Source organism: Rousettus aegyptiacus, unplaced genomic scaffold, assembly GCF_014176215.1.
Source record: "Rousettus aegyptiacus isolate mRouAeg1 unplaced genomic scaffold, mRouAeg1.p scaffold_m13_p_4, whole genome shotgun sequence".
In the NCBI taxonomy this organism is placed as follows: Eukaryota; Metazoa; Chordata; class Mammalia; order Chiroptera; family Pteropodidae; genus Rousettus; species Rousettus aegyptiacus.
In genome coordinates, this window is record NW_023416307.1 from 40,367,887 (window position 1) to 40,393,167 (window position 25,281).

Here is a 25,281-nt window from a genome sequence, read left to right on the forward strand (position 1 = left end):
AACCACATTTCTGCCTGTACTATGGTCAAACATCTCAAGGGCAGGTTCTATGTCATATTTGTGTTTTTACTTCCAGCAGCACCTAGCACAAACTCTGGCGAAGAAGGGAAAGGAGGAAAGGAGAGAGAAAGAAAGAAAATATTTTTTCAAATACCTAGTTTATACCAAGATATGTGCTAGAGACTTTCCCATCATTATTTTATTTAATGAATAGATTTATTCTTAATGAATATATTTTGTTTAACAAGTAATACTGAGATAGGTACTAGTATCAGAATTTGTACAGAGACAGAAATAGAGAATTCGAAGAGTATTTTGCCCAAGGTCTTACAGCTAGTAGGTGGTACTTGAGATCACGGCCAGCTAACTATTCTCACTGAGCATTAAACTGCCATTGGAACTGCTGCATTGTTGAGCTAACACAATTCCAGGACAATCTGAAGAGACCTTTTGAGGTCAAGAGTGGGTGGGGATCTCCAAGTTGCCTATATTCCTTTCTCCTCGGTAAACACTTTTGAGTATGAGGGGTGTCAGGTAGCATTGTATAATCCCAACCAATGGCTGGGAAACTGTTGATATACAGTCAGAGAGACAAGAAATTGGTTTGTTTAAGAAGAAAATATTTATTTATTTTTCATATTCAAGGATATTTAAGACTTAAGGGTAAATTTTCTGTCTAAGGTTGTCGCAATGGCACATGAGCTTGTTTATTAAAGCTGAGCAATGACAGATAATGGCAACAGAAAAACAACTTCCTGCCTGGGGGACATGTGAACAAAATGTTACAGCCAGGCACCTGACTCTCAAACAGGCAGACTAAAAATACAATCAAAGAAAACCACTTGAGACATGGCTGCAGTTCCCATGAGAAGTGTCTACTTCAAAGAGAATGTACTCCTGGCTCTCCCTCTCCACCACCCCTCCTCTGCTTCCCTTCATGCTCTCCAGAACGGGGGGCCCTAAAGGACTTTACCAATGTAATTCCACATCTCCCTAGAGATTCCTTCAAATCCGCTCCATGATAACTGAAGTCTAAGTTTATCCCAAAAGGTCTATAAAGACATTGGTATTCTTACTCTTAAGCCCCAACAAATCAGTGAATAGTGAGAGTAAGCTGATGGGAGTGTAAGCTGAATTTTAATGAAATGCAAATTTTCTGAAAGTGTTTCTGAATTGATTGCAAAAATTTTTTTGTACCATTTTTCTTCCCAGACAATAGATACTAAAAGTAAAGCTGTTCTGTGAGTTCTATATTGGTATAAAAGAGGAGTCTTTGTACTTAAAAATGATAAATTGCCGCCTATTCCATCCTTGCCTCTCCCATTCTGTCAGGCAATACCCCAACCTTAGACTCTGTGGGAATATGCTCCCCCACCCCAAGATGTCCCCTTGTCCCTTAAGACTTTCAGTCCTTGCTCTCTACACTTGGCTGAGCGGTCCGCTGATCCCTGGAAGCTACATGGGATAGGTGGGAAAAGAAGAAGCTAAGTTCTGCAAAAGACTCATGCACTAAGGTGGGGCAGCTGTGTGGGGACTGAGGCAGCTATGAAGGTGGAGTGACCTAAGAAGTGGAACCAGAGGGTAAGGAGAGGGGCAGTGCCCAAGGTTGTGGCAAGTTTAGTCAAGTGAGGCAAGAGACAGGACAGCCTCCGAGTGTCCAGAGGACAAGTGGGGGTTGGGGGGTACAACAGGCCAGTGGAGCACAATAGAGGATACATGTGGGTCACACTAAGATTCAAGGAAAAAGTGGCACAGCTGGGGCCTAGTGACTCAGCCCAGGGACAAGGTGAAGGCCAGGGAGGGGCACCACTCACAGAAATATTGTCAATTAAATGGAATGAGTGTATCTGGGACATGGTTGATGCTCAGGATGTGGAGTGGGGTGTGTGTGTGTGTGTGTGTGTGTGTGTGTGTGGTGCCTGTATGTGTGTGTGTAGAATGCAGAGGCAGGTATATGTGAGCAGAAATCAGTCCTGGTAAGCAGGTCCATAAATGCAGACAGCTGTGACAGGTGGGATAGTGGGTAGAGAAGGCAGAAACCTTAATCTTTGCTTACAAGTTCACTCTGCCTGTAATACTTTTCTCCCATCCCAACTGCTATTCGTTGGAATCATCCCATTCTATGAAGTCCTGTTCAACATCACCTCCTTCAGCGCCATAACTTTTCTCAACTCCTACATTCTGCCCTGGGATCTGGTTACCTTCTAGGTTGGAAGCTCATTGGGAATCCTCATTTTTGAAGCTTTTGGGGTAGTGAGTGAATGGAGACAAGAATATGGAGTCAGAAGTTCTGGATTTAGGCCTCAGATCACAGCTCAACCACTTGATGAGCTGAATTCTCTCTGAGCCACAGTTTCCTCATCCGGAACTTGCTAAGAATAATAAAGCCCACCTTGCAAGCTCATTGTGAAGGTATTACCTGGCCTATCCACTCACGGAAATATTATCAATATCAGATAAGATTATATAAGGGAAAGAATACAACAAATTGCGAATAAATGTGATCTATACTTACAATTTTTTATCTTTATTCCCCCCTGATATCTTCTTACAAAACACCTTGCACATAGTAGATGCTTGGTAATTTGTGGTAGTTACATAGCAGTAAAAGTCAAAATCTGGTAGCAACATGGATTTTCATTACAACTAAGAAACCCCGTCCCACTTCCTGTATTCCACAACCTATAGTATCAACCAGGGCATGCCAGGCTTACCTACCAGAGAAGAAAATAAGGTGGACAACAGAAGACAACTTTGGTTTTGGGTTTCTAAATACACTTTCAGAACTTATATAATTTTGAAACACCAATTACTGTAATAACTGGGCCCTTGGAGCTTCAAAAGCCAGAATCTTAAGGAGTCTAGGCATACAGTTTATGCCAAAACAGTAGAAGAATGGATGATAATGTAAGAGTCAGCTTTTCCTACACGGGAGGAGAGAACATCTAGGACTGGAAGAGAGAAGAGAAAGAGTCCAGTAATGGAGCGAGAAATAATTGAGTATCCCCAAGATGATGTCCTGCCTCCCAACACAGGCCAAACTCCAGAGTTATAGAGATGCTGAAAGCCCCTTAAAGATTATGGATCAGAGGACAAGACAATGTGTGCCTTGCCTGCTGAGATAAAATCAGAAATGCAGCAGTTCAGTATAGTAGTAGCAGAAGAGAAAATGCAGTGTGCTATTTCTAGACAAAGGGGACTTATGGCAGTCACTCTGAGTTTCCTGTAGTTCTGGATTGGCACAGGAGAGCAAATGGAGGTTTCTTGTGCATCCGTGAGAGCGGCTCAGAAGTATCTGAGAGGATTAGCAAACCTGAAGAAGCCTTGAAAACAGGCCAAAGAGAATGCAAGATGACCCACAAGGATGAGTGGACAGAACCAAGTGGAACAGGAGACTTTCAGTTGATGCCCATGGGCAAAGAGTTGATCACCAGAGAGAAATTGATGGGAACACAGAGGCTGCAGCTTAGACCAATGATGCAAATGACCATAGTGAGCCTAGGCTGAATGCCTCTTTCCATGATGTCCTGGCATTATATAAATGCCCCTGGGAACTATAGATAAGCCACTTGAACTCTGAATTGATTTAGCTTTCCTGAAATGAGATGTCATTAAGTTATCTACAATTTCTGCCACTGGTAAAATGGGGGGCTCAGGATAGAGATTAAGTTCAATGTTAAAAAATAATAGATTGAATCTCACTCTTTTTTTTTTTTTTTTTGCATACCTGAATTGGTAGCCTAAGATTTGGTTTTTTGTTTTTTGTTTGTTTGTTTTTTAATTAAATTTATTGGGATGACATTGGTTAATATAAGTATATAATTTGACATCTATATATTCTATTATGTGTTTACCACCCAAAGTCCAGTTTCCTTCAGCTACCATATATTTGATCCCCTTTACCCACTTTACCCTTCCCCCTGTCCCCCTGTATTTGACCCCTGGTAGCCTAAGATTTGGACCCTCTATACTAATTAGAGAACTCAAGCACAGTATGAAATTCAAAAACAGGCAAACTAATCCACAGTGACAGATGATTGAGTTGTAGTTCCCCTTGGGGAGGTGGTGCCTGGGGAAGGCACAAGAGATGCCAGAATGTCCTAGAGCTTGATAGGTATGGTGGTTACAGAGTTATATACACATGTAAAAATTCATCGAGCTGTACACTTAGGATGTCTGCATTTTACTGAATGTAAGTTATACCTAAAAATAAAAAAGAGCAAACGTTGAGATCAAACACAGAAATGTGAAGTTGACAGAGACACTGTGGCAGCAGCAGGCTCACTGTGAAGATACCGGGTGATCCCAAGTGTCCAAGATTCCCCAGAGTGACTTAGACATAGAGGGTAGCAGCTGTTCTGGTCTTGCATCCTGACACACTCCCACGGAGTACCACTGGTCCCAGCACCTCCCGGTGGGCAGCCCTTTCCTAGGATGCTGAAGTCCCCAGCTACCTTCAGGATCATGGCTTGTTTCAATCCTCACTCTGAGGGACAGTCGTGTAGTAAAGGACACACAGGCTACACATGAGCAGACAGGAGTCTATTCAGGCTCTTGTCTCACTAGCCATGAAAACTTGAACATTTACTTAACATTGTTGAATCCTATTACCCTCACCTATGAAGTGAGAGGAAAACACCTACCTTATGTTAAATGAGATAGTACAGTCGACATACTGAATGCTCTGAAAAGGGCAACTGTTACTGTTGTGTGGACCCAAGAGATTAATCACAATTTCTTAACACTCACAGTAGCCACACAGCAACATCGGTTGATGGTATGTGGGGGAGACCGTGCATCAGACAGTCAACATGTTAATTTTAACTGGATGATGATTAAGAAATAGTTGGGCTGGTATTCCTGCCTAGGTCAACTGGCTATTCAGATGTTGAGTAGATATGATCTGTGGGTCCCTGTTAATGACAACAGAAGTTCATCTGTACCTTACAGTAATGGAACCTACTTTTTGTGAGGTGCCTGGCACTTAGCGAGTGCTTAAAAATGAAGCAATTATTAGTATTAGCTTGTGGACTACTTTTTCCTCTACTAGCCCATGACACTTATAAGAGCCAGGATTGGGCTTCTTAGTGTTCTCTTAAAGAAGGTCAGACAATTTTTATTGGAGTCTTGAGCAGTGTCTGTGGTAGTCCTCATATCCAGCTAGTACAAGAGCAACACATAGATTCATTGATTCAACAAATATCTATGTACTGGTTTCCAGGTATTAAATAAGTCAAGAAGCCAACCCAAGCCATCAAGTTGGGCACTGGCCACATGGCTACCTCATCTATGTAGGTCTCAGTATCATTCATTTTGTCATTAGCAAAAGAAATATGAAAATAAGCAATGCCAAGACCTTCACCAAAGTCTCCATAAACTGCCACCATGATGATAGTTATGTCGTCGCTTCAGAGGGTGTTCTGGAGGCACCGTATATGCCTTCTCAGGCCCGGGCCAGATGACCAGCCTCCTGCTCTGGCACCCCCCTTTCTTTTCTCACGTTGGTCACCAGGATTCAGCCTGATCTCTCTTTTTCTTCCAACCTCTTTTTTTCTAACCAGCTACTCTGTATCTTAAGGATCCTCCTGCCCAAGACTAAATGTAGGCTGAGTTTGGTCTCCCTAACTTAATATTCTCTTGCTACCCTGCAGATAAGCTCAGAAGCCCTTATTCTTTCATGACTTTTTAATAACAAAAGTGAAAGTAACAAGTATGTTAAAGTTTCCCAAACACAGCAAAGTTCCCCAAGACTGAAAAATCTTACCGAATTCTTATAGTCATTGTCCCATGTCTATAGTTCCTAACTATGTTGCTTATTTAGGACTCAGAAGTCTGAAGGTCCAGTTAAGGCACGGAGGACCCCTTGCTCCTCTGGAGCCCCCGTTGGGTAACATTTATCTCAAAATCCTTGCCTTGCATGTAAATAGGTCACTTTGCCCTTTCCCCTAGGTGTTTCTCTTACTTTTACCTTTCCAAAAACTACTTAGAGAAAATATGTTTCTCCCCAGAGTTAGTCAATAAATTATGGCCAGGTTATTGAAAAGTTCCTCTAGTAAGCAAATCATTCAGTACCTGCCACACTCAAAGTCTCCTCCTAAAAGAAAGAAACTGTCCCAGCCCTGTCATAGCTGATTAGATCAATGGGCCCTTGACCCAGGGACCATCAGCCTGTTAACAGGCCAGCAGCTAATGAAGTTGTCTGGCATGAAAAGTTCTTTTCAAAAGCAATAATTGTGATTGGCTGGGTCAATCAACTTCTCTCTTTCTGGACTGGGAAATCTTAGGAGAGAAGCAATCAGGGCATAACAGGAAGAGACTAAGGGGAGGCCTGAAAAGAGAGGCAGAAAATGAGGGAATAGCTGAGTCACATCAAAGGTATGAAAATTAAGAAATCTTCACTTCCGAATGGTGGGAAACATCAAAATAATCTGATTTCCATTGATTTCAGTCTTATAAAGGTGGCGTTGGCTTCTGCTGATATTCTAAAATGACAAGATAAAATGCCAACTCGGGCACACATTTCTCTATAATTCTCATTTACTTAAAATGAGAATTACTGCACAATCCAGTTCACTGTACTAATCATGTGTCATATGAACGTGAAAAAATAAAACTTTAAATCATGGTGTTTTATAATCCTAATCCAGGAAAAGACAAAGATTCAGGAGTGGTTTAGGGAAATATTCTCATAGTTCAATGTCAGCTCAGTTCATCCAAGGCACAAACTGTAAAAATTAACTAGTAAATGATGGGAAGAAACTTCTACTTAACATCAATTATGTATCGGGTACTTTACAAATATCACTTCATTTAATCCTCAATTACTCTCTCTGAAAAGTCGGTATTATTATCATCCTAATTTTACAAATGAGAAAGCAAAGGTTCCGAAAAGCTAAGTAACTTGTCCACAGCCACACAGCAAATAAAGTGACTGAACCAGGATTTCAACCCAGGTTATGCCTCATTTCAAACCCCCATGTTCTTTCCACTCTGCTACTCTGCCTTATAAGAGACTTTTACAATAATTGGACATGTATCACATCTAAAGAGACCCCAACAACATCATATGATCATTGATAAAGAGCAAGGCAGCTCTACACATACTGACCTATAACAATCTGCAAAATACACTGTGAAGCCAAAAAAAGAGTAAGATCCAAAATTGAATGAATAGAGGGCCAACATTTGTGTTTAAAGCAATGAGGCAATGAGTGGAGTGATATATGCACATATATACTGGTAGGTGCACAGAATATGAAGGACAAAAAGACTCCGCTAACAGTGAAGATGGAAAATGTTTCACCATCTCCCTTTCATTTCTGAATTTGGAGCAGGGTATTTTTTTATCCATCTAAAAGAATAAATAATTTTTTTAAAACCACAAAGTGATTTCAACAACCTACAAACTTCTTTCCCTGATGGTACCTTCAAACACAAAAATAATTTCAGTTTTTTATGTCTGAGATTTCAAAGCAAATAGTCTAGAAGCAAAAGAAATCAGAAAGTGGGTGAAATTGATATCCAGAAGCCCATAGAACTCTATTTTCATAAAAATTAGCACTCATAAGAAAATGAGCAAAATAGCTTCAGAGAAAAACTTAATATTTTTTTGCCTAGAAAGTGAACAAGGTTTGGAAAAACCTACGGTGAAAGATTACTAGAAAAGGAGAATCAACAATAAATAGAGTTCGCTATATCTCTAATCTATCTCTGTCCTCCTCTGCCACCTCACTCATTAAATCTAAAGTCTCTATTGAAGCTCACCACTTGGGAAAAAAATGAAAAGAAGAAGAGGAAGAAGACGAAGAACAAGAAAAACAACGTTAGGCCAAAATAATCTCCAGATATACTAAGTATTTAAGTATAAAGCTAGAGATTTAACAAAACTAAGTGAAATTATAAGCAATTAAGTATATTATCAAGCAATGGGGAAGGTTTTCTTAAAAATGAACAACAAAAAGAAAATCTATCAAGAAAATGATATCAATAGATCTGACTAAATGCTAGTATTAAACTATGTACCTAAAAAAAGACATAGCTAAAGTTATGAGTTAAATGAGCAATGAAAAACATTTGCAACATTATTACAAAAGATTACAATATTTACTATCTAAAGAGTTTTCACAGCTCTCTCGAAAAAATACCCATAACTGAAAGGAGAACAAGAAACAGAAATACAAACTTCATCCTCAATGAAACCAGGAGATATCAGTAACCCCAAACCACAGATTATGAAGACTGGTAAGTGACTTTGCTAAGAGGAGAGGTCACACCAAGTGACTACATTGGAACAAGTTTGTTCCTCAGAACACAAAAAGCAGGAATATTAAAGTCTCAATGAACCAAGAAGGCCAAGATAGTGGGGGGATGATAACAAGGAGTCAATTTAAGAAGTTAAGCTTCCTGGTTCTCCTTCTCATCTCCCTTTCTCTCACTCCCACTGAAGAAGATTTATTCTCTGGAGAAAACACACCAGAGAGGTTCTAGACTCAGGAACAGCAGAAACTGAAGATGACATGAGGATATCTTACTTAAAATAAGGAGGTTAAGCAGATGTTTGCATACACACCCACACCTACAAACCCATGATCCAGAATGTATGCAGCTGTCTTATAACCCTCAGGCAAGAGACTGAGTATCCTTATCCAGAGAAACTGAACAACTCTAACAGTCCAATAGATATTGACATTAGGAGATCCCCAAGAAAAAAAAAATTATCAGGCCACCTGATCACCCTGGGAAAACTCTCTAGTCTACTAGCCTCCTGTCCTGTTCCATGTGCACTAAGCTTCAAACTAGTATATTAAGTCTTCAATCTTAAATTTGACTGAATAGTCAAAGATCAAATCATCTAAAGGACATTTGAGGAAACCTTCTTTAGTGGTTGAATGGTGGCCCCCTCAAAAGATATGTCTATGTCGTAATTCCCACAACCTGTGAATATTACCTTTTATGGCCAAAGAACAAATATTACTTTACGTGGCACAAGGTATGTTTAAGTTAAGGATCTTGACAAGGTGGGCCCTAAATGCAATCAATTAAAACACAGACACAGAGAAAAGAAGACACACAGAAAAGGAAGAGGCATTGTTACCATGAATAGATTGGAGTGAAGGGATACCAACAGCCTCCAGAAAGTGGAAAAGGCAAAGAAGAGATTCTTCCCTACAGTCTTCAAACCAAAGAGAGTACAGCCCTGCTGACCCTTGCTTTTGGACTTCTGGTCTCCACAGTTCTGAAAGAATAAATGTCTACTGTTTTAAGCCATGCAGTTTGTGATAATCTGTTATGGTGGCAGTCTTAGGAAACTGAAACACCCTCTAGGATGAAAGTTGGAGACCTAAGCAAATAAGCAGAATACAGAACTCAAAAGACAGAGAAAGAACAGGAGAAAACTTCAAATACATTATAATAGCTTCAAAGAAATAAGAGTAAAAGAGCTGAAGAAAAGTAACTATCCCCCCCCCATCCTCAGGTTGCACTAGGATTAGAAGTTACATATTTGAACTGGCGACTGGAGCCCCTGGCTACAATTAAGCTTCCATAAATTATCATCATTGCTCTTGGAGTTAGAAACCCAGTGTAGGTTCTAGGCACCAAGCTCCCTTGGTTTCGTTTCATTAAGGAGTCCATGTCTCATCCCACCATCTCTCAGGAAATTTCCAAAGAAGCATCTTCTGGCTTTAAAGTAAGCACAGGCCTGTGTGTGTGTGTGTGTGTGTCCGTCTGTCCCAAGTCTAGGCCTGGGAGCCAGTCCAGGCAGGTCTCTGGAATCGTACTTTCCCCGGCTGCAGAGGAGAGCCCTGAGCCTGTTTGTTCACACACCTGAAAGAGGTTAGCAGCCTCCAGGACCCGCTGGACATTTTGCTTGGTGATCAGGGCCTTGCTGGTGTACGTGTAGTCCAGGAGGGTGTGCATGGTCTCAGCATCGACCCCTTTGATAATGATCCTCTTCTCATACTTTTCCTTTAAATCATTGCAGAACATGGCCCTGGAAGAAAGACGTAAGAATGTGAGTCCTACTCCGCCCCTTGGTCCCAGGCCTTAAGAGACCCCCTTCAGACCTGTCTGCCCCCATGGAACAGTAAAGTAATTAAAATCAAATGATGTCATATGGATGGGATCCTAATACCATAGGATCGGTGTCCTTATAAGAGAAAGAGAGACTAAAACTCTTTCTCTGCCATATGAGCATACATAAGCCAGAAAGATAGTCCTCACAGAAATCAGCCATGCTAGCACCATGATCTCAGGCTTCCAGTCTCTAAGATTATAAGAATGGGTGACAGAGAGCCATTATCTTCCAGCTAAGTCACTAAAATGGGAAGGTCTCAAAGTGGAGCCCTGGTGACAGAATGTACTTCCCAAAATTTGGACTTCCATCTCAAAAAGAGGGGCTCGTATCCCTAAATCCCACTCTCCTCCATTTCTCATATCTCCTATTTATCCCTAGAAATTACCAATCAGCTTCAAATCACTGACTTGCTGACTTTTTTAAACCTTTTGTTTTAGCCAAAGAGATCTTCTCCCTCGGAATTCCCTCTGTCCTTCCTCTGTCCTTATTTTAATCAACAATAATTCTCCCACCCTTCTCTCTTCCCTCCTCTTCTCTCTATCCTCAACAGACTTCTTTCTCCTCACAAAATATGACAGTGTGAAAAAAAGAAAAAAAGCAAATGTGAATTCTGCAAAGTTAACAGCCTGGAACCAGAAAAGCAGTAATGTCATTTGGAAAGATGGCTGATTTACTAGCCACTGTCTTCAGCCATAAATAATCTTGACCAGAGGGCCACAGAGCTGTCCGATGAACCATCTGGTTGCCTCCAGACTCCATTAAGAACTCTGCCATCAAAACGACAGGACAACTACACCTATGGCCATGCTACTCTGAACAAGCCCGATTCCGTCTGATCTTGGAAGCTACCTAGGAAGACCAGGTGCCGTAGGCATAAAAAGTAAGGGATTGTAAACTGACAAGGTCCTTGCAATCTGTGAGGTTAACCGAGGGCTGCCTTGCCTTAAAAAAAAACTACACAATTTCCTCTCAGCTCAGCCTGCCTTCCTGGGAGGAGTTGGACAAGCTCACTCCCTAAACCTCCCTTTGTTTGAGCCTTTAGAGCAGTGCTGCCCAACAGAAATATAATCAAAGCCAAATGTGTCCTTTTAAATTTTATAGTAACATATCAAATATTAGCATTTCAACGTATAATAAATATTTTTTAATTATTGAGATAATTTACATTCTTTTTCATACTAAGTCTTCAAAATCCTTCATAAATATTTTCAACTTAAAACACATCTCAACTCAGATCAGCCATGATTCAAATGCTCAGTGCCACATGTGGCTAGTGGCTACTGTATTAAACAGTGAAGGTCTAGAGGATCGATCCTGAACTCTGGTGTTCGGTCGCCCTGATCTGCAATCATCTCAGGGGTAATGTGAATGCCGCCCACATCCGTGCCACATACACAAATATATGAGAAACAGGACATTCAGCAGCCAAGGATGAGCAGTGATGATTAGGTCAAATGAAGCTTCTAGTAACTGAAACAATATATCACAGGAGCCCCACCAAGTTTAAGTTTAGAAATGCTACTTCACCTAGACTGTGATTTTAAGGTTAATGAAAGATGAATTTTGTTGAATTTATATAATCTCAAAAATTCCAGTGAAAACTGGAAAAGTCTAATGGAGAGATGTTTTAATATTAAATGAGATAGGTATGTAAAATTGTCTAATTCAATACTCTGCACTTTGAGGGGCTCTTAAATGAAGCCTATGCATTTCCCATGTGACACAATTACTGGGTCATCTGGACTCTTGATCAGGTTGTCACCGCCAGATGCAGCTTCTGAAATTCCTCTTGAAGTCAGTCACTGAGTAATATCCTGCCCCAGCTCAGTCCAACCTGACCGGGCATCTGCACTCCCCAGAAGCTAACTCCCCTGAGCTAGTTGATGAGTTAGAAAAGTGGGGGGATCAGGACAGGGAGGGGAGTAGATCAATCAAGACAGAAGTCATATAGAAAGTCACTTTGATCTGATTCTGCAGGGGACCACTGGAGAACACACTCCACAGCTGTCCCAACAAGAAGCAAAGAAGCTGGGCTGTGATACTGTAGCACCTGCTGACAAGGAGATAAATTCTCAGGCACCTCTGGCTTTCAGTGAGTAAGTGTGCATTTGCATAAGCAGAGATGCTCCAGGAGCTTCGGGAAGGGTGGAAAGAAGACTTCAGCATTGACTGTTGGCAGGTGGAGAGTGGGGCTTGTGGTCTGGTGCTAGCTCACTGTGAGACTTTGTACAAGTGAGCAAACCTGTTTCCTCTTCTGTGACATGGTATAATAATAGTTCCTGCCCCAGTGAGTTGTTGGGAAGAATAAGTAAGATAATGTGCACAAAGTGGTGAGCATGTACCCAGCACTCACTGAGGGAAGGTATTTTGGACATGATCAGAGGGACCTTGGCAGGCAGGCAAGAGATTCTCGGGTTAGGCAGGTGCATCACACTCTTTTGCAACCCCTGAGGGCCGGGTCTGTATCAGGTCAGTGGATGTCAGTCACTGCACTACTGTCCACCACCCATCCAGAGTAGAGTTAGGTCTCAGGCCACACACGCACTGGTCTAGAAAGATTAGCATGGTGCCTGGCACATAGTAGAAGCTCAGTAAATGTTCATGAGAGAGAGGAAGGACGTGCCCTAAAGACAGAGTCCTCTCTCCAGGGCTCTTTTGCCTGCCTTGGCTCTCAAAGAGCATTTTTCTGCCCTTGGAAACTTTTTCGCTGATGTTCTGTCACTTCAATACACTCTCCTGGGCCACAGCCACGATGCCAAACACAGATAAGGTGAAACTAAGGAGAAATCTATGTACTTCTCACAGACCAGACTCTGAGGCCTCCTGCTTCTCTATCAGGAGTTCCATGGACACATTCTGGCAATGCTGAGACCCCATGAAATGTACACAACCTATGCAAGGTGGGCCACCCCTAGGCTTCCACTTTAACAACTAATCTCTTACATCTATGTTTACAGCACTTTGTAGGGAAAACAGCATTATCTTCTTTGATTCTTATACCCCTTTTATAGGTAAAAGTAAAGTGAATTACCCAAGACCATACTGGTTGTCAGCAATAGAATGGGGTCCAGAACCTAGGACTTTGGGCTCTGAGTCTGATGCTCAGCAGGGCACCGAAACCAAGAAAATTAGCAAACGTTCAAAGCCATCTTTAGGGGGTCAACAGAGTATCAGCATTCAGTGAACCAGACCAAATTTTTCTCTCTGAAACATAGCTGGGTCAAGTTGCTAACCACTTACTGTTTAGCTTACACACAAAATAAATGAAATTTTTGTGCAATAAAAAAAAATACTTTCTAGACAGACACTGATCAATTCTCGTGAGACTTCAGCAGTGAGTCAGCACTGACCCCAAAATAGAGCCTGGGCAAGTGGGTTTGTCTCCCACAACAGCCACGAAGACATCTATGGGCCCCACAGTCTCTGGAATGAAGTCGGGGCATGGCCCCAAACATTTTCTGGGCCATACTCCCCTCTGAGCTCTACAGGACTCATTCCTTACCTTATTCAAATATCTGCTCATGTTGCCCCATCAGAGCAGCCCTTGCTGACACTGCCCCCAATCTAAATAGTCACTCTCTAACATCTTTACCTCCTTTATTTTTCTTCATAACTTTTTCTCAACTTGAAATTATATTACACATCTATTTGTTAACAAGTTCAACAATGGTCTCCTCACTAGAGTGTGTGCTAATCACTTTATCCCTGGGGTTAGAACAGCGCCTGTAACCTAGTAAGGACTCAGCAAATCAGCAAATATTTGAGGAGAAAATAAATGCTTGAATGAATGAATGAACAACCAAAAAAAGCTTGTCCTTCTCAGTCGTTTGCTTTTGACAGGAATCTGCACCTCCAAGAATTACCAAACACCTTTGAAGGATGAGGTTGAGGAAGCCTGCTTCACGTGCCCTTCACCCCCATAGAGAACTTATATCACAGTACCAGGTCCAAGGCCTGGAGCTTGAAGAAGATGCGCCACTAACAGAACATTCCATTTATGACTTTAATGAGTTCTACACACTCCTGCAGTTCCTAGACACCACCAACTCAGAATTTTTCACCCAGCCCAAATCCTCTGTGTTTCGCCCCCTCCCCAGGAGTCCATATCTGTTTCTGAACTCCCTGCCTCCTACACCTGTAACCCTATTATGGTCCTAAAAACCAAAACCCACCTCCGCCATCCCCACTATCTCACTCCTAGACTGGTTTTATCAATGCTGCCCCTGCTCTTCCTCTTGGTCCTCCATCATCCCATTTATACCAGGAACTAACTCCTCTGAATCAGCGAGATATTGTGGGTTGGAGTGGCCATAATATTGGTTGCAAACTGAGTTAAATTCTACTTAAGAATATAAGTGTTTATAAGTATATAGTTGGTTAAAATTTTTTAATTAGTAATTATGTGCTGCTCAATGAACACAATTGTTAAGAAAGGATTATTGGATACAAACCCAATGTAGCCAATCAAAGGGGTTTTCACTGCAAAGAAAGCAGGGAGTCAGCAGATGCAAGGGTGACATCACTCTCTATGGTCCCTAGACCCCCTAAGCTGAAAGCTGGGAATATGAATTTAATTAGGCTTACCAAGCCCCCACCCATAATTCCAAATGCAAACCAAAGTTTAAGAACCACTACTTTAGAGAGAGGTCACCTTGCTCTCCAATATCGGCCCCTTTGGCTCACCCTGAGAAGGAGGAGATTAGACAAAAGTCCAGGTCAAGGAAACAACTGACCATTGTGCTGGGACAGACATGCCCTTCAAAGCTCTCCCTTCCTATAGATCCTCCCCTTCATCTTCTGAGATCCAACTCTCCTAGAATTCCATGAGGCTGCATGCCATAGTGGGGGGAGGGTGCTCAGACATAAACAGGCTTTATCCTGGCCTCTTAAGTCTTCCCTAGCTTAGCTGTATAGACAGGGCCCCTGAAGCTTATATTCAAGTGATATAGTTAATTAGAGCTAGGAGTTCTGAAACAAGATGTAGTACCAAAGCCCTATTAGTAACTGTGTGATTCTTTGTTCTTACCTGCCATGCACATGTAAATCTCATGCACCTGGAAGAGTACCTTCAGAGAAGGATTTGGGGGTCCATGGCCATCTCTTACCACTCCAGGAACATGACTAACAGCACTTGGCCATCTCTCTCTAGGGCCTGATGTCAGTTCTTTGAACCTCTAATTGCTGGCTGAGTCTTGGCTCTGAACAGTCATAAGATCTGGAACTCCAGAGCTACCCGCATCTGACTCTAAACCTCATCAGATCTCAAAAGAACTGCCTTCTGTCAAGCTCCTCACCCAAGTTTACCATTCCTCAAGGACACTGCACATGCATTCAATGGGGACCATAACTCCAGTCGTGTTCCCATAGAACCATAGAGTCCCTTCCAGCCCCACTGGCCCATTGCTGAAGCCTCAGCATGCCACGTAGCTCAGCCATCTACATTAATGACAGAAAGAATGGCTTGTTTTATTCTGCAAGTTCAGGCAGGATAGAACATCAATCACGGCAAATGCTTATGGCCAGGATTCAACAATGATTCAGTCATAAAGATATAAAAGGAAGTTCTTGTTTTGCCTGCTCAACATCGTTCCTCATTGTTTTAGTAGGAGCACTCAGATTTTCCTTTGAGAACAATCCCTCCAATATCAGCCTGGGAGGTTTAGATGGAGCTAGCCACATCTCTAGACCAGAGGTAAGCATGGTCCAAGTCACATACTATGCCTCCCAAGCCCAAGTGATCAGTTCAAACATGGGCATAGAAAAAAGCTGGTCCAATCAAAGCCAGTTTTAGAACTTTGTAGGGATACTGGGAAACAGAAGCTTTTTTTCCACTGCAATTGCTGAGCTGGGAGAAATAAAAGTTTAAAACTGCTAGAGATCTTCTTGCCTATATGTATAAAGACCTGTTCTGAGAATGAAATCCACACAGAGGAAAGTAGAGCCAAGAGATGGAAAGAGAAACTGAGTTCTGATGACATTATTTGAGCACAAGGATCCAACTAGGCCTGAAACTAATACTCTCGGACTTTTAAATTATGTGAGCAAATAATTTTTTTGCAATGCTTGTAGTAGTTTGAACTGAGTATCTGCCATTTGCAGTGCAGTTTCCTGACTGGCCTACTGAATAAGAGAAACCCTGAGTAAAAAACAGTCCCATGTGCCGAAGAAGATTGTCTAAAAACTGCTCAGGAAAAGAAATGTTGCTTCTTGTATGCTCAATATTGACACACAAGGCCCTTCACAGTACAGTCTGTCCCCTTCCCACTCCATGATACAGCTACACTCAATGACTAGCAGTTTCAACATGTGCCTCTGTTTACATCAACAGCCTTGGGCTCCAGACAGGTCTTTCTATGTATACTCTCTTGGGACCATTTTTTAATATCTCTTCTCCTCTATTAGATCCATAAGCACTGCAGGATAAGGATTATATTTTATTTCTCTCTCAATTCTTATTTACTGATCCATAGTAGACATTGAATGTTGTTAGATGGATGGATGGATGGATGGATGGATGGATGGATGGATGGATGGATGGTTGGATGGATGGATGGATAGGAAACTACACATGCAGTACAATCCTATACTTCAACTAGACCAAGTGGATTTGGCTATTATATTCCACATTCTCCAATCCCACTTTCTTCCTCTAATTACCATGAGAATAAATAATGATGAGTCCCAAGACTGAGTGACCTGGAGCGAAGCATGTGTATGGAGAACTGTACTTACTATCTAGTGATTCTCTGAATTGAAACTCCAAGCCCGGGATATTTATCCTAAGCTCTCCTGCCTGAGATTTTACAACACAAAACATGGGGCTGTTCTTCACCTTAATTTATTGCACGTCTCCCACCTCCTTGCTGGAGACAAAACCTGGTTTCCCCTAACAAAACACCACTTCCCTCACAACCCTGCTCAGTGAGCTCTGGTGTGATTCTCACTTCTCACTGGGCTGGGAACAGGGTCAACATCGTGCTTACTGTCCACTGCCACATCCTGACCAGGCTATTGCCCTGGAGGCTTCCTATCACTCTCCCTTTCCAAACATTTTTTACCACAGCCCCCCAAAAACCCCTTTTTAGTTTCCTTATGACCTCCATGTCACTATCCAGAAGTCAAGGGTCAGCCTCTGTTTAGAGATGTTTTTGTGCATTCCCTGATATGACCACTTAAGAACATGTGAATTGGCACTGGTCCCAATCCTCATCCCCAGGGATTCAGATGTTGAGACATGGCTTTCTCAGTCATAGAAGTTATCCTATTGGGACAGGACAAAGATGATCATACGTGTGTTCCAGAGTTATCCCTCTACCAGCTGCCACAGAGGAATCTGGACCACCAGGCCTATTTTTTCATCCATAAAGAAAGGAGCAAGACAGGAAATCCTCAAGCCATGGTATGGAGAAGAGTTTCAAAGCCAAAAGAGAAAGAGGAGCTACCATAGTTTGGCCTACTCTCAGGACTGCCCAGGCCAGAGTTGGGGCTGAAATTCAGATCCTGTGACACTCACCAAGCCACACTCCATGATGTGGACTGTGGCAATCCTCAGAGAAAGTGGCCTCTGTTTCTGACTGGTCCTCCCAGACAGAATCTTTAACAACTTTAACAGAAATCTTAGGTCACTTTCCTGCTTAAAAACTTTTCCACAGCTTCCCACTACCTGTAAGATACATTTCAAACTCTTCTCCTAGACCAACAAAACCTTTCCTGATCTGACCCCGGCCACTGTTGGCTTTGTTGGGCCACGCATATCCTTTACTCCAACCCTACTCTTCTGCCTCTGATTCTCACGCTTAAGCTGAATGATACCTTCTCAAATGTGTTTCCTTTTGCCTGTAGTGCTGCCCACCTTCTCCCCCTCATTTGGCCCCTTCTGGACTAACTTGTCCTTTAAAAGTTTGCTCAGATAGTACCTCTTTCAGGAATCCTTCTTTGATTGTTTTGTCTCCAGTATGATTTAATAAGCAGAGCTCCATGATAGCACTTGTCACCTTGTACTGAAACATTGATTTACCTGTCTCTCTCCACTAACTGATTGTGATTTCAAGACCAAGGGAAAACTATAATTCATTCATCTTTGTACATCTAGTGCCTGGCATAAGCACTTGATAAATTTGTCAATCGAATAAATACATTAAAAGATAAATGGATAGAACTTCACTAAATCCCCTCGACACTACAGTCCCGAAAGCTTAATATATTTTGTCATCCCCCTACTTAGCTATACAATTAAAAGCCTACAAATCACTGGTGGTACACTGAGAAGTGTGGGAAGAGTACAGGTTCTCCCAGCAATTACCAAGAAGTCTCTTCCCCTCCACCTCCAGTTCATCTGCAAATGAAACAGACATCTCCTGCCAACCCAACCTGTTAGCCTGAGCTTTAAGGGTCTTCCTAGTTACCTGAGAATTTTCCTAAATTTCCTAATCTTCATTTTTTTTGTTCTGTTTTTTGTGTGCTCTGTCCACTAACCATCTTCCAGGAATTATTCATTTGCCACCTGCTCCCCCTTTTTCAGTTTCCCCAACATCAAGGTGTGCTTGATATCCAGCCCCCTACAAGCCTGAGCTTACTCTACATAGCACGTCATGATCTCGTGAATGCCAGTCAGCTCTTACTTGACCCTGGACCTGAATCATTATATGTAAACCTCCTGGTAGTTAATTTTTATAGATCCTTGAGTGTCTCATCTGAAAGGACTACAGTGTAACTTTTGGGTTAATTGTGCTTTAAAATCATAGTATCAGCACTCCTGTGATTGTGGCCTTAAAGTTTTCCATAAAAGTTAAATATAATAGAAGAATACCTACCCTTACTGCTGGCAGAGGACATGTATGTTGCCTAAATGATATTCTTTCCTAGCAAAGGAGAATTATTTTTATATGGAAATGGCTTCTCCAAAAGAACTTACACTGGCTTATACTTAAGCAGCAGAGGTATGATAAAATCCAAAACAATGAAAAATAAGAAAATAACTAAATAATGAAAGTTAGAGGACAATATAATACTGAAACCTAGGCTACGGAAAGTTAATGCAATGAGCTTCCTGACAGCTAAAACAAAAACAGAAGTACAATAAGTTGACTAATAAATGAAAATAAATCTGGACTTGTTATTCCTCTTTAATAGACATTTATTTTCCTTTTGTCCAAAGCACTTCTGGGAAATGCTTTGGTTCAAGTCACACACACACACACACACACACACAAACCTTCACCTCTTCATCGAACAGTGGACTCCTAAAGTAAGCTGGACTGATTATTGTGCACCTCCCTGACACAGTGATTGGTCTAAGATTGGGTAATTAAATGGAGCTGGGCCAATCAGAGTTTTTCCTGTGGGCTTTTCAAACTGAAGCTAGCCCCTCAGTTTCTCTGTGGAACCAAAGTCTCAGAGCTGTCAACAGGCAAATTCCCACTCAAGTAGCAGAAGTCCATCTGAGAAATCCCACCTGAGCAAGAATCCAAGCGTGGGCGGAAAGAAAGCCCTCTAATGGCATTCGAGGCCCTGATTCCTTTTCCCACTGGGCTCTGCTACATCCAAGCCCTTCCTATGGTTTGGTTATGTGCCCAAATACCTTCCTCTTAGATTTGACTTGAATTCCTGTCCCTTACAACCAAAAAAAAAAAAATGCTGACTAACATAAAATACTGAGCAATGTGATGAATGGTAAGTTCCAAGGCAGTTTTACCAAAAAACACACATGTTCTGCACAGGACCAGCTCTTCTCATGGACTGTTTGGTGTTTGCTATACTGGACTCTAGTTCTGTAAAGGCATTTTCATACAGGGACAATTACATATCTGTGTGCTCGATATAGTGATACAGTTTAGAACTTGAGATGTGAATGATGAAAGTATTTCTCTGTTGTTTTAGTTGAGAGCTGCAGGGAACATTATTCAAAACAGGAAAAAAATAGATTTTCTAGTCTTGAGTGAAAGATCTACATGCCCTAGACATCAGTATGGAAATGACAGAGATGACATTATATTGAAAATTGAAAGGATCCAATTGCACTTCTGCCCTGGAGCAGCAACCCACACCAAGCACCTTCCAATCCTAAAAAAGCTCTGCAGGAGTCACTGTTGAATCCACAATGTTCTGAAGTATTTTGGATTTTTTACCTGCTCCTTCTAATTTTTCCTTTGGTGACCATGCTTTATCATCCTTCCCTTTTCTAAAGTTATGCAATAGCCTCCTAACTCTGTGAGGACTTCCTGCTCTGGCCAGGATACTACTTAATCAGCGACTGAAACTGCAGGAGGAATATCAAGTTTTTATTCACATCAAACATTTACAGGGTGTATGTTGAATGCCAGCCATTGCAATGGTTCCAAGGACCTTCTCATAGCTCACACTTTCAACTGCTTCTAGTCTACACAAGATGGAAGATGCCTTTATGCCACACATGCTCACAGGCGTACCCAGGGTTATTCACAGCTGTCCACTAGGAACTCAGGATCCTTATTTCCAATGCATATGTGACAAGCAATATTCCTTAATACTTGCATAGTCTTCATGCTACATTAACCCCTCTTCAGCACCTAATGCAGGCCTGGCCCTCGGACTGCAATAATGGTCCCCTATCATTTTGGTTGCCCAGCATCTGAAACTCTACCTGGGTGTGGCGAATTCTCCTTCTGAATGAGACATGGTGTGTAGCAGAAGCTGCTTACCAATCAGAAGCTACAAAAGTCCAATACTCACTCACCAAGCTAACACATTAACATGTGTAATTCGGCCATGACCAATCAAATAAACCTATACCAGGCTGTGAACTGGAAGCTGGTGATGCAAAAAAGCAGGGACAGATGAGAATCTGTTCTGGTTGAGGCAGCAGAAGCCTCAGCAACCTCCAGTTTTCAGAAACAGCCATGGCAGCAGTGCCAGTGGCTACAGCTATGCTAGCGGCCTTGGCCTCCAGGATCCTTCAGCAGCGAGGGAGTCCGCCCCAGGCAGGATCTGGGTGGCTTCGAGCTATCTATGCTCCTGGCCATTACCTGACCTCCCTTGCTCCTGTTTGTTTTGAGTTTGGTACTCCAGCCTTCTGGGGGATTCTGTGGGTTACCTACATAAATCTTCTTCTCAAAAAAAAAAAAAAAAAAAGCCAGTTGACTTCTATTCCTTACAATTAAGAAATCTGACTTATTACTATGCACAAAAAGTTTAGGCAAATAAATTTATAAATGACTTATTTTATTATGTGTATTTCACAACAACTCACCAGGGTAGGTAGATACAAATCATTAGCCCCACTATGTTATAGATAATGGTTCTGAGCCTCAGAGAAGCCAAGCTATTCCTCCAAAATTTGCATAGTCGGTAAGTGCAAGGTCTGGACTGAACCCCCAGAGACATGACTTTAAGACAGTGCTCTTTCCACTATACCAAGCAGTTATTGGTGCCAGCCTCAGCGATGCCCTGTAGGTTCTTGAGGCTCTCTACTTTCAAATCATACTGTCTTTCGTCTCATACTCTGACCTGCCTTCTTATTTTTCATTTAGCCCTTTGACCCAGACTGGTGCCCTAAAGCATGCTGCATCTTTGCTGCTGCAGGGGTCTCTCAGCTCAGCCCCCGATGCAAGTTGAATTGCATGTTCTCACAGTATCCTACCTGTGTATGTGTGTGCAGGCACACAGAGGCAATAACTTTTACATTTTCTCCTCATCTTCAGCTTATTGTAGCCCATACTAGTTTATGGCAGGGAAGAGGAGTTAATGATCTTGCACAGAAATGTTCAAAACAGCCACATTTCTGCCCAGTGGGAAGGTTTGCTTTTCTTAGGAAATCATTCTTCCTATCAAAGTGAGTTCCCTGGAGGATGAAATGGAGACAATGCTAAATACTGGTCATCTAATTATTGATATTGTGAGAATTAAATGAAATGAAAAAGAATCCAGCAAAGTTCTCAGCATGCAGTTATTGCTCAAAAAAATGTTGGCCTTTCCATATTCCAAACTGCAAAAAATACTCAATACAAAGATGTTTATCACCACATCATTTATAAAAATAAAATATTGGAAGCACCCTACACTCACAAGAGAATAATTTTTGTAATATGCATCTATTAAAAATTACAGACAAATCAATAAATAGTAGTTATGAACAACACTGTGGAGCATCATGAGGGAAAGATTATTTTAAAAAGAGTGCAAAGCAAGATGTAAAATTGTGAGTAAACTATGTTTACAAGCATGTAAAAATATGCAGATAAAAAAAGGTAGAAGAATAACAGAAAAATTTTATTCTGAAAACTAATTTTATCAGAAAGTCCCAAGTCCCTTATCAAAAAAATCTTGCAGCCAGATGTGTTTTGGCATTCAGACTTGTTTGAATATTACCCTATCTTGAGTATTATATAGAACCTCCAGCACCCTTAACAAAATGCATTAGTACTACATCAGTGAATATATGAATAGTTGCCATAAGTGGAACAAACGAAGACTCTAAGTAGCCTCCCCTCAGTTCAGGACAGGTTTCTCCCTCCACCAGAAGAGTGTAGTTCAAATCACAGATTTGTCCATCAAAAAAGTTATAAAATTTTTTCATTTGTCAGCAGTTTGGGGATTTTGGAATTCCAGATAAGGAATTATAGACTCATAGTACTTAAGTACTAGTCACCATATTGGTTCTACGAAAAGGACACCATTAAAAGTATAAAACGCAGAACCCAGTGCTAGAAGTACAGTCAATCATTAGTTCACTTGAGTTTACCAGGTGTACCCAATGTGGCAACAGCAATCAACACTTTTGCCATTTGATGGGTTTCTAATCCAAACCTAGATGCCCTTAACTCATTCTTGCTTTCTTTTGTACTTATTCTATCACCTTTACTTACTGGCTCCTTTTTAGACACATTACACCATTATGGAGAAAAAGCAAAGGGCTACAATATTTAAGGCTTAAGAGTAGCCTCTAACCCCACCTTCTGCCATTCGGTAATTGGTTAATACACAATAATAATCAATAGATTGTCCAACAGTACCCTTCCCATTCCTGGCTAATGATCAAAGTCTCCTCATCATAGGATCAGGGAACCAGGCCCAGAGACTGAGGTACTGAAGTGCAAGGCAGGGCCAGTCTAGAGATTTCAGCATTGGCCGCAACAAAGGAGTTTACTGTTGACTCAGCCTCAGCCTGGAAGCTCTTATATTCATGTCGGAAGGGCCAGTCATCAGGTAGGAAGGACTGAGAGAAGCCGATGACCCTTCTCTCCATTGCCCCTTCTCCCTGCTCTCTACCAACCCAGGAATCACAACATGGTTGCTCTCACAGATCAATGTCATTTGTGGAGTGTGCCATATTCTGCAGTTAGCTACTCCCCCGACCAAATGGAGAGAACTACTGGTTTAAATGGAAATCCTTTGGGAGATGGGCTCAGTATGACAGATGAAAACCCCTTCCAATGACTTCGACATGGGGACCTGTCCAAAGGCATAGCACAAATGACAGCTTTATTCATACTTATAAAATACACTAGTTGTCTTATAAATTTTTTTAAAAACATCAACATGAATGTTAAATCTATGCTGCCCTCAATTTTTCTGTCATGAAAATATTTAGACTTTTGGACATTTGGCTGTTCGACATTTAATGCCTGTTATGAGCTACTTTCTAAGCTTTATGCTCCCTCACCCTTTTCTCAGTCTCAACCCTACATATTTTCCCAACTTCCTCATTCCACTCAAGACTTTTAAATAGGCCCCCAAAAGGAACTATATTGTCTGTGTTACTAATATAGTCCCTGTTTACAGCCACCATTGTTTCATGTGCAGCTAGAAAATAGCTGGGCAGCGGGTCCAGAGAACATGTGTAGGATGATGGAAATGAAGAAGATTCTGGGGAAAATGGAACTTGTGGATTTTCTGATGCATTGGACCACATGAAAGATTACTGTGGTGAGGCTGTGAGCAAACAATATGGAAATGGAAAAAAGAATAAATTATTAGTTTCATGAAAGGCAAAAAAAGTTTATAAGAAATGTAATAATGTCACACAATTTGGCTCAACAGGAAACAATATTTTTATGAGCATAACATAACCTCTTAATATAAATTTATCAAAAATATGATGAGATATTGAAAGATTATAGGAGGAAAATGCACGGTACAGTAGATAGGTATAAGTGGTAACTCTTTATCAGACATATTAGGAATCCTTAATGATGCCTATCACTGAGAAATCATGAAAGATCAGTGTACCAAGTATATTAAATATCCAGAAAAGACAAACTGATAGTGACAGAAAGATTCATAGTTGCTTGGTGGTGAGGGTGAGGGTGAAAATGGGGAGTGATTGCAATTGGGCGGGAGGGATCTTTTTAGGGTTGATGAAAATTTTTTAAAACTAGATTGTGATGATTTTTGCACAACTGTAAATGTATTAGGAAATTATTGAATCATACACTTAAATGAGTGAATTTTATTTTATGTAAGTTATTCTTCAATGAAATTATTTAAAAAGTAAATACATCTACAAGTCAAAAAAAAGAACAGTATAAGTATATTTTGTAGAAGTATAAATATAATATTAGAAGAAACAGCTAAGTGTTGAAAATGGTGGGCTCTGGTAAGCGAGACTGAAGGGTACAGAAGGTAAAGAGGAATTTAAACAGCCTTTAAATACCATTTGACTCTGATAACTATTTGCAGGTAGTACTTTGATAAAAATAAATTTTAATTTTAAAATGTCCATGAAAATGTGAAAGACTGTGAAGAGGTAGTTCACAGAATAAGAAGAACTGCAGACGTTATTTAAAATAAGAGAAATGCAAATTAAAACTAAATTGAGATACTGTTTCTCATCTATTAGATTGGGAAAAATCCAAAAGTTTGAAACCATCCTCTTTTGGCAAGGCTGTAAAAAGGGCAAAATGATTGAACTCCTATCAAAGAGAATCAGACAACATCCACTAAAACTGCAGATCTCTTTCTAGAAACATACTCCAGACACTGTTGTACACATATGAAAAGACATGCGTATAAGATTATTCATTACAACATTTTTTTGTAATAGCAAAGGATTAAAAACAATCCAAACATCTGGTTAAATAAATTATGGTTCAATCACTTAGCACAAAATATTTATGTTCCCAATGATTAAAGGTTTTAAAAAATAAAACCTATGTAATTTGACAACCAGTTTCCAGGCCCTCCAAAATGCAGAGGGCTATGTCAGAAGCCTCTCGGGCAGAGCAGACTCT

At 41.1% G+C, this 25,281-nt stretch overlaps 1 protein-coding gene across 1 annotated transcript in view; it reads right to left on the reverse strand.

Moving 5' to 3' along the window:
* The window catches only part of KLHL6 (kelch like family member 6), a 48,290-nt gene that overhangs the window by 20,384 nt on the left and 2,625 nt on the right, over positions 1-25,281 (reverse strand). The window contains exon 2 of the mRNA XM_016138000.2: positions 9,826-9,991. Coding sequence (XP_015993486.1) covers positions 9,826-9,991 — 166 coding nt within the window. The remainder of the gene's footprint in view (positions 1-9,825; positions 9,992-25,281) is intronic.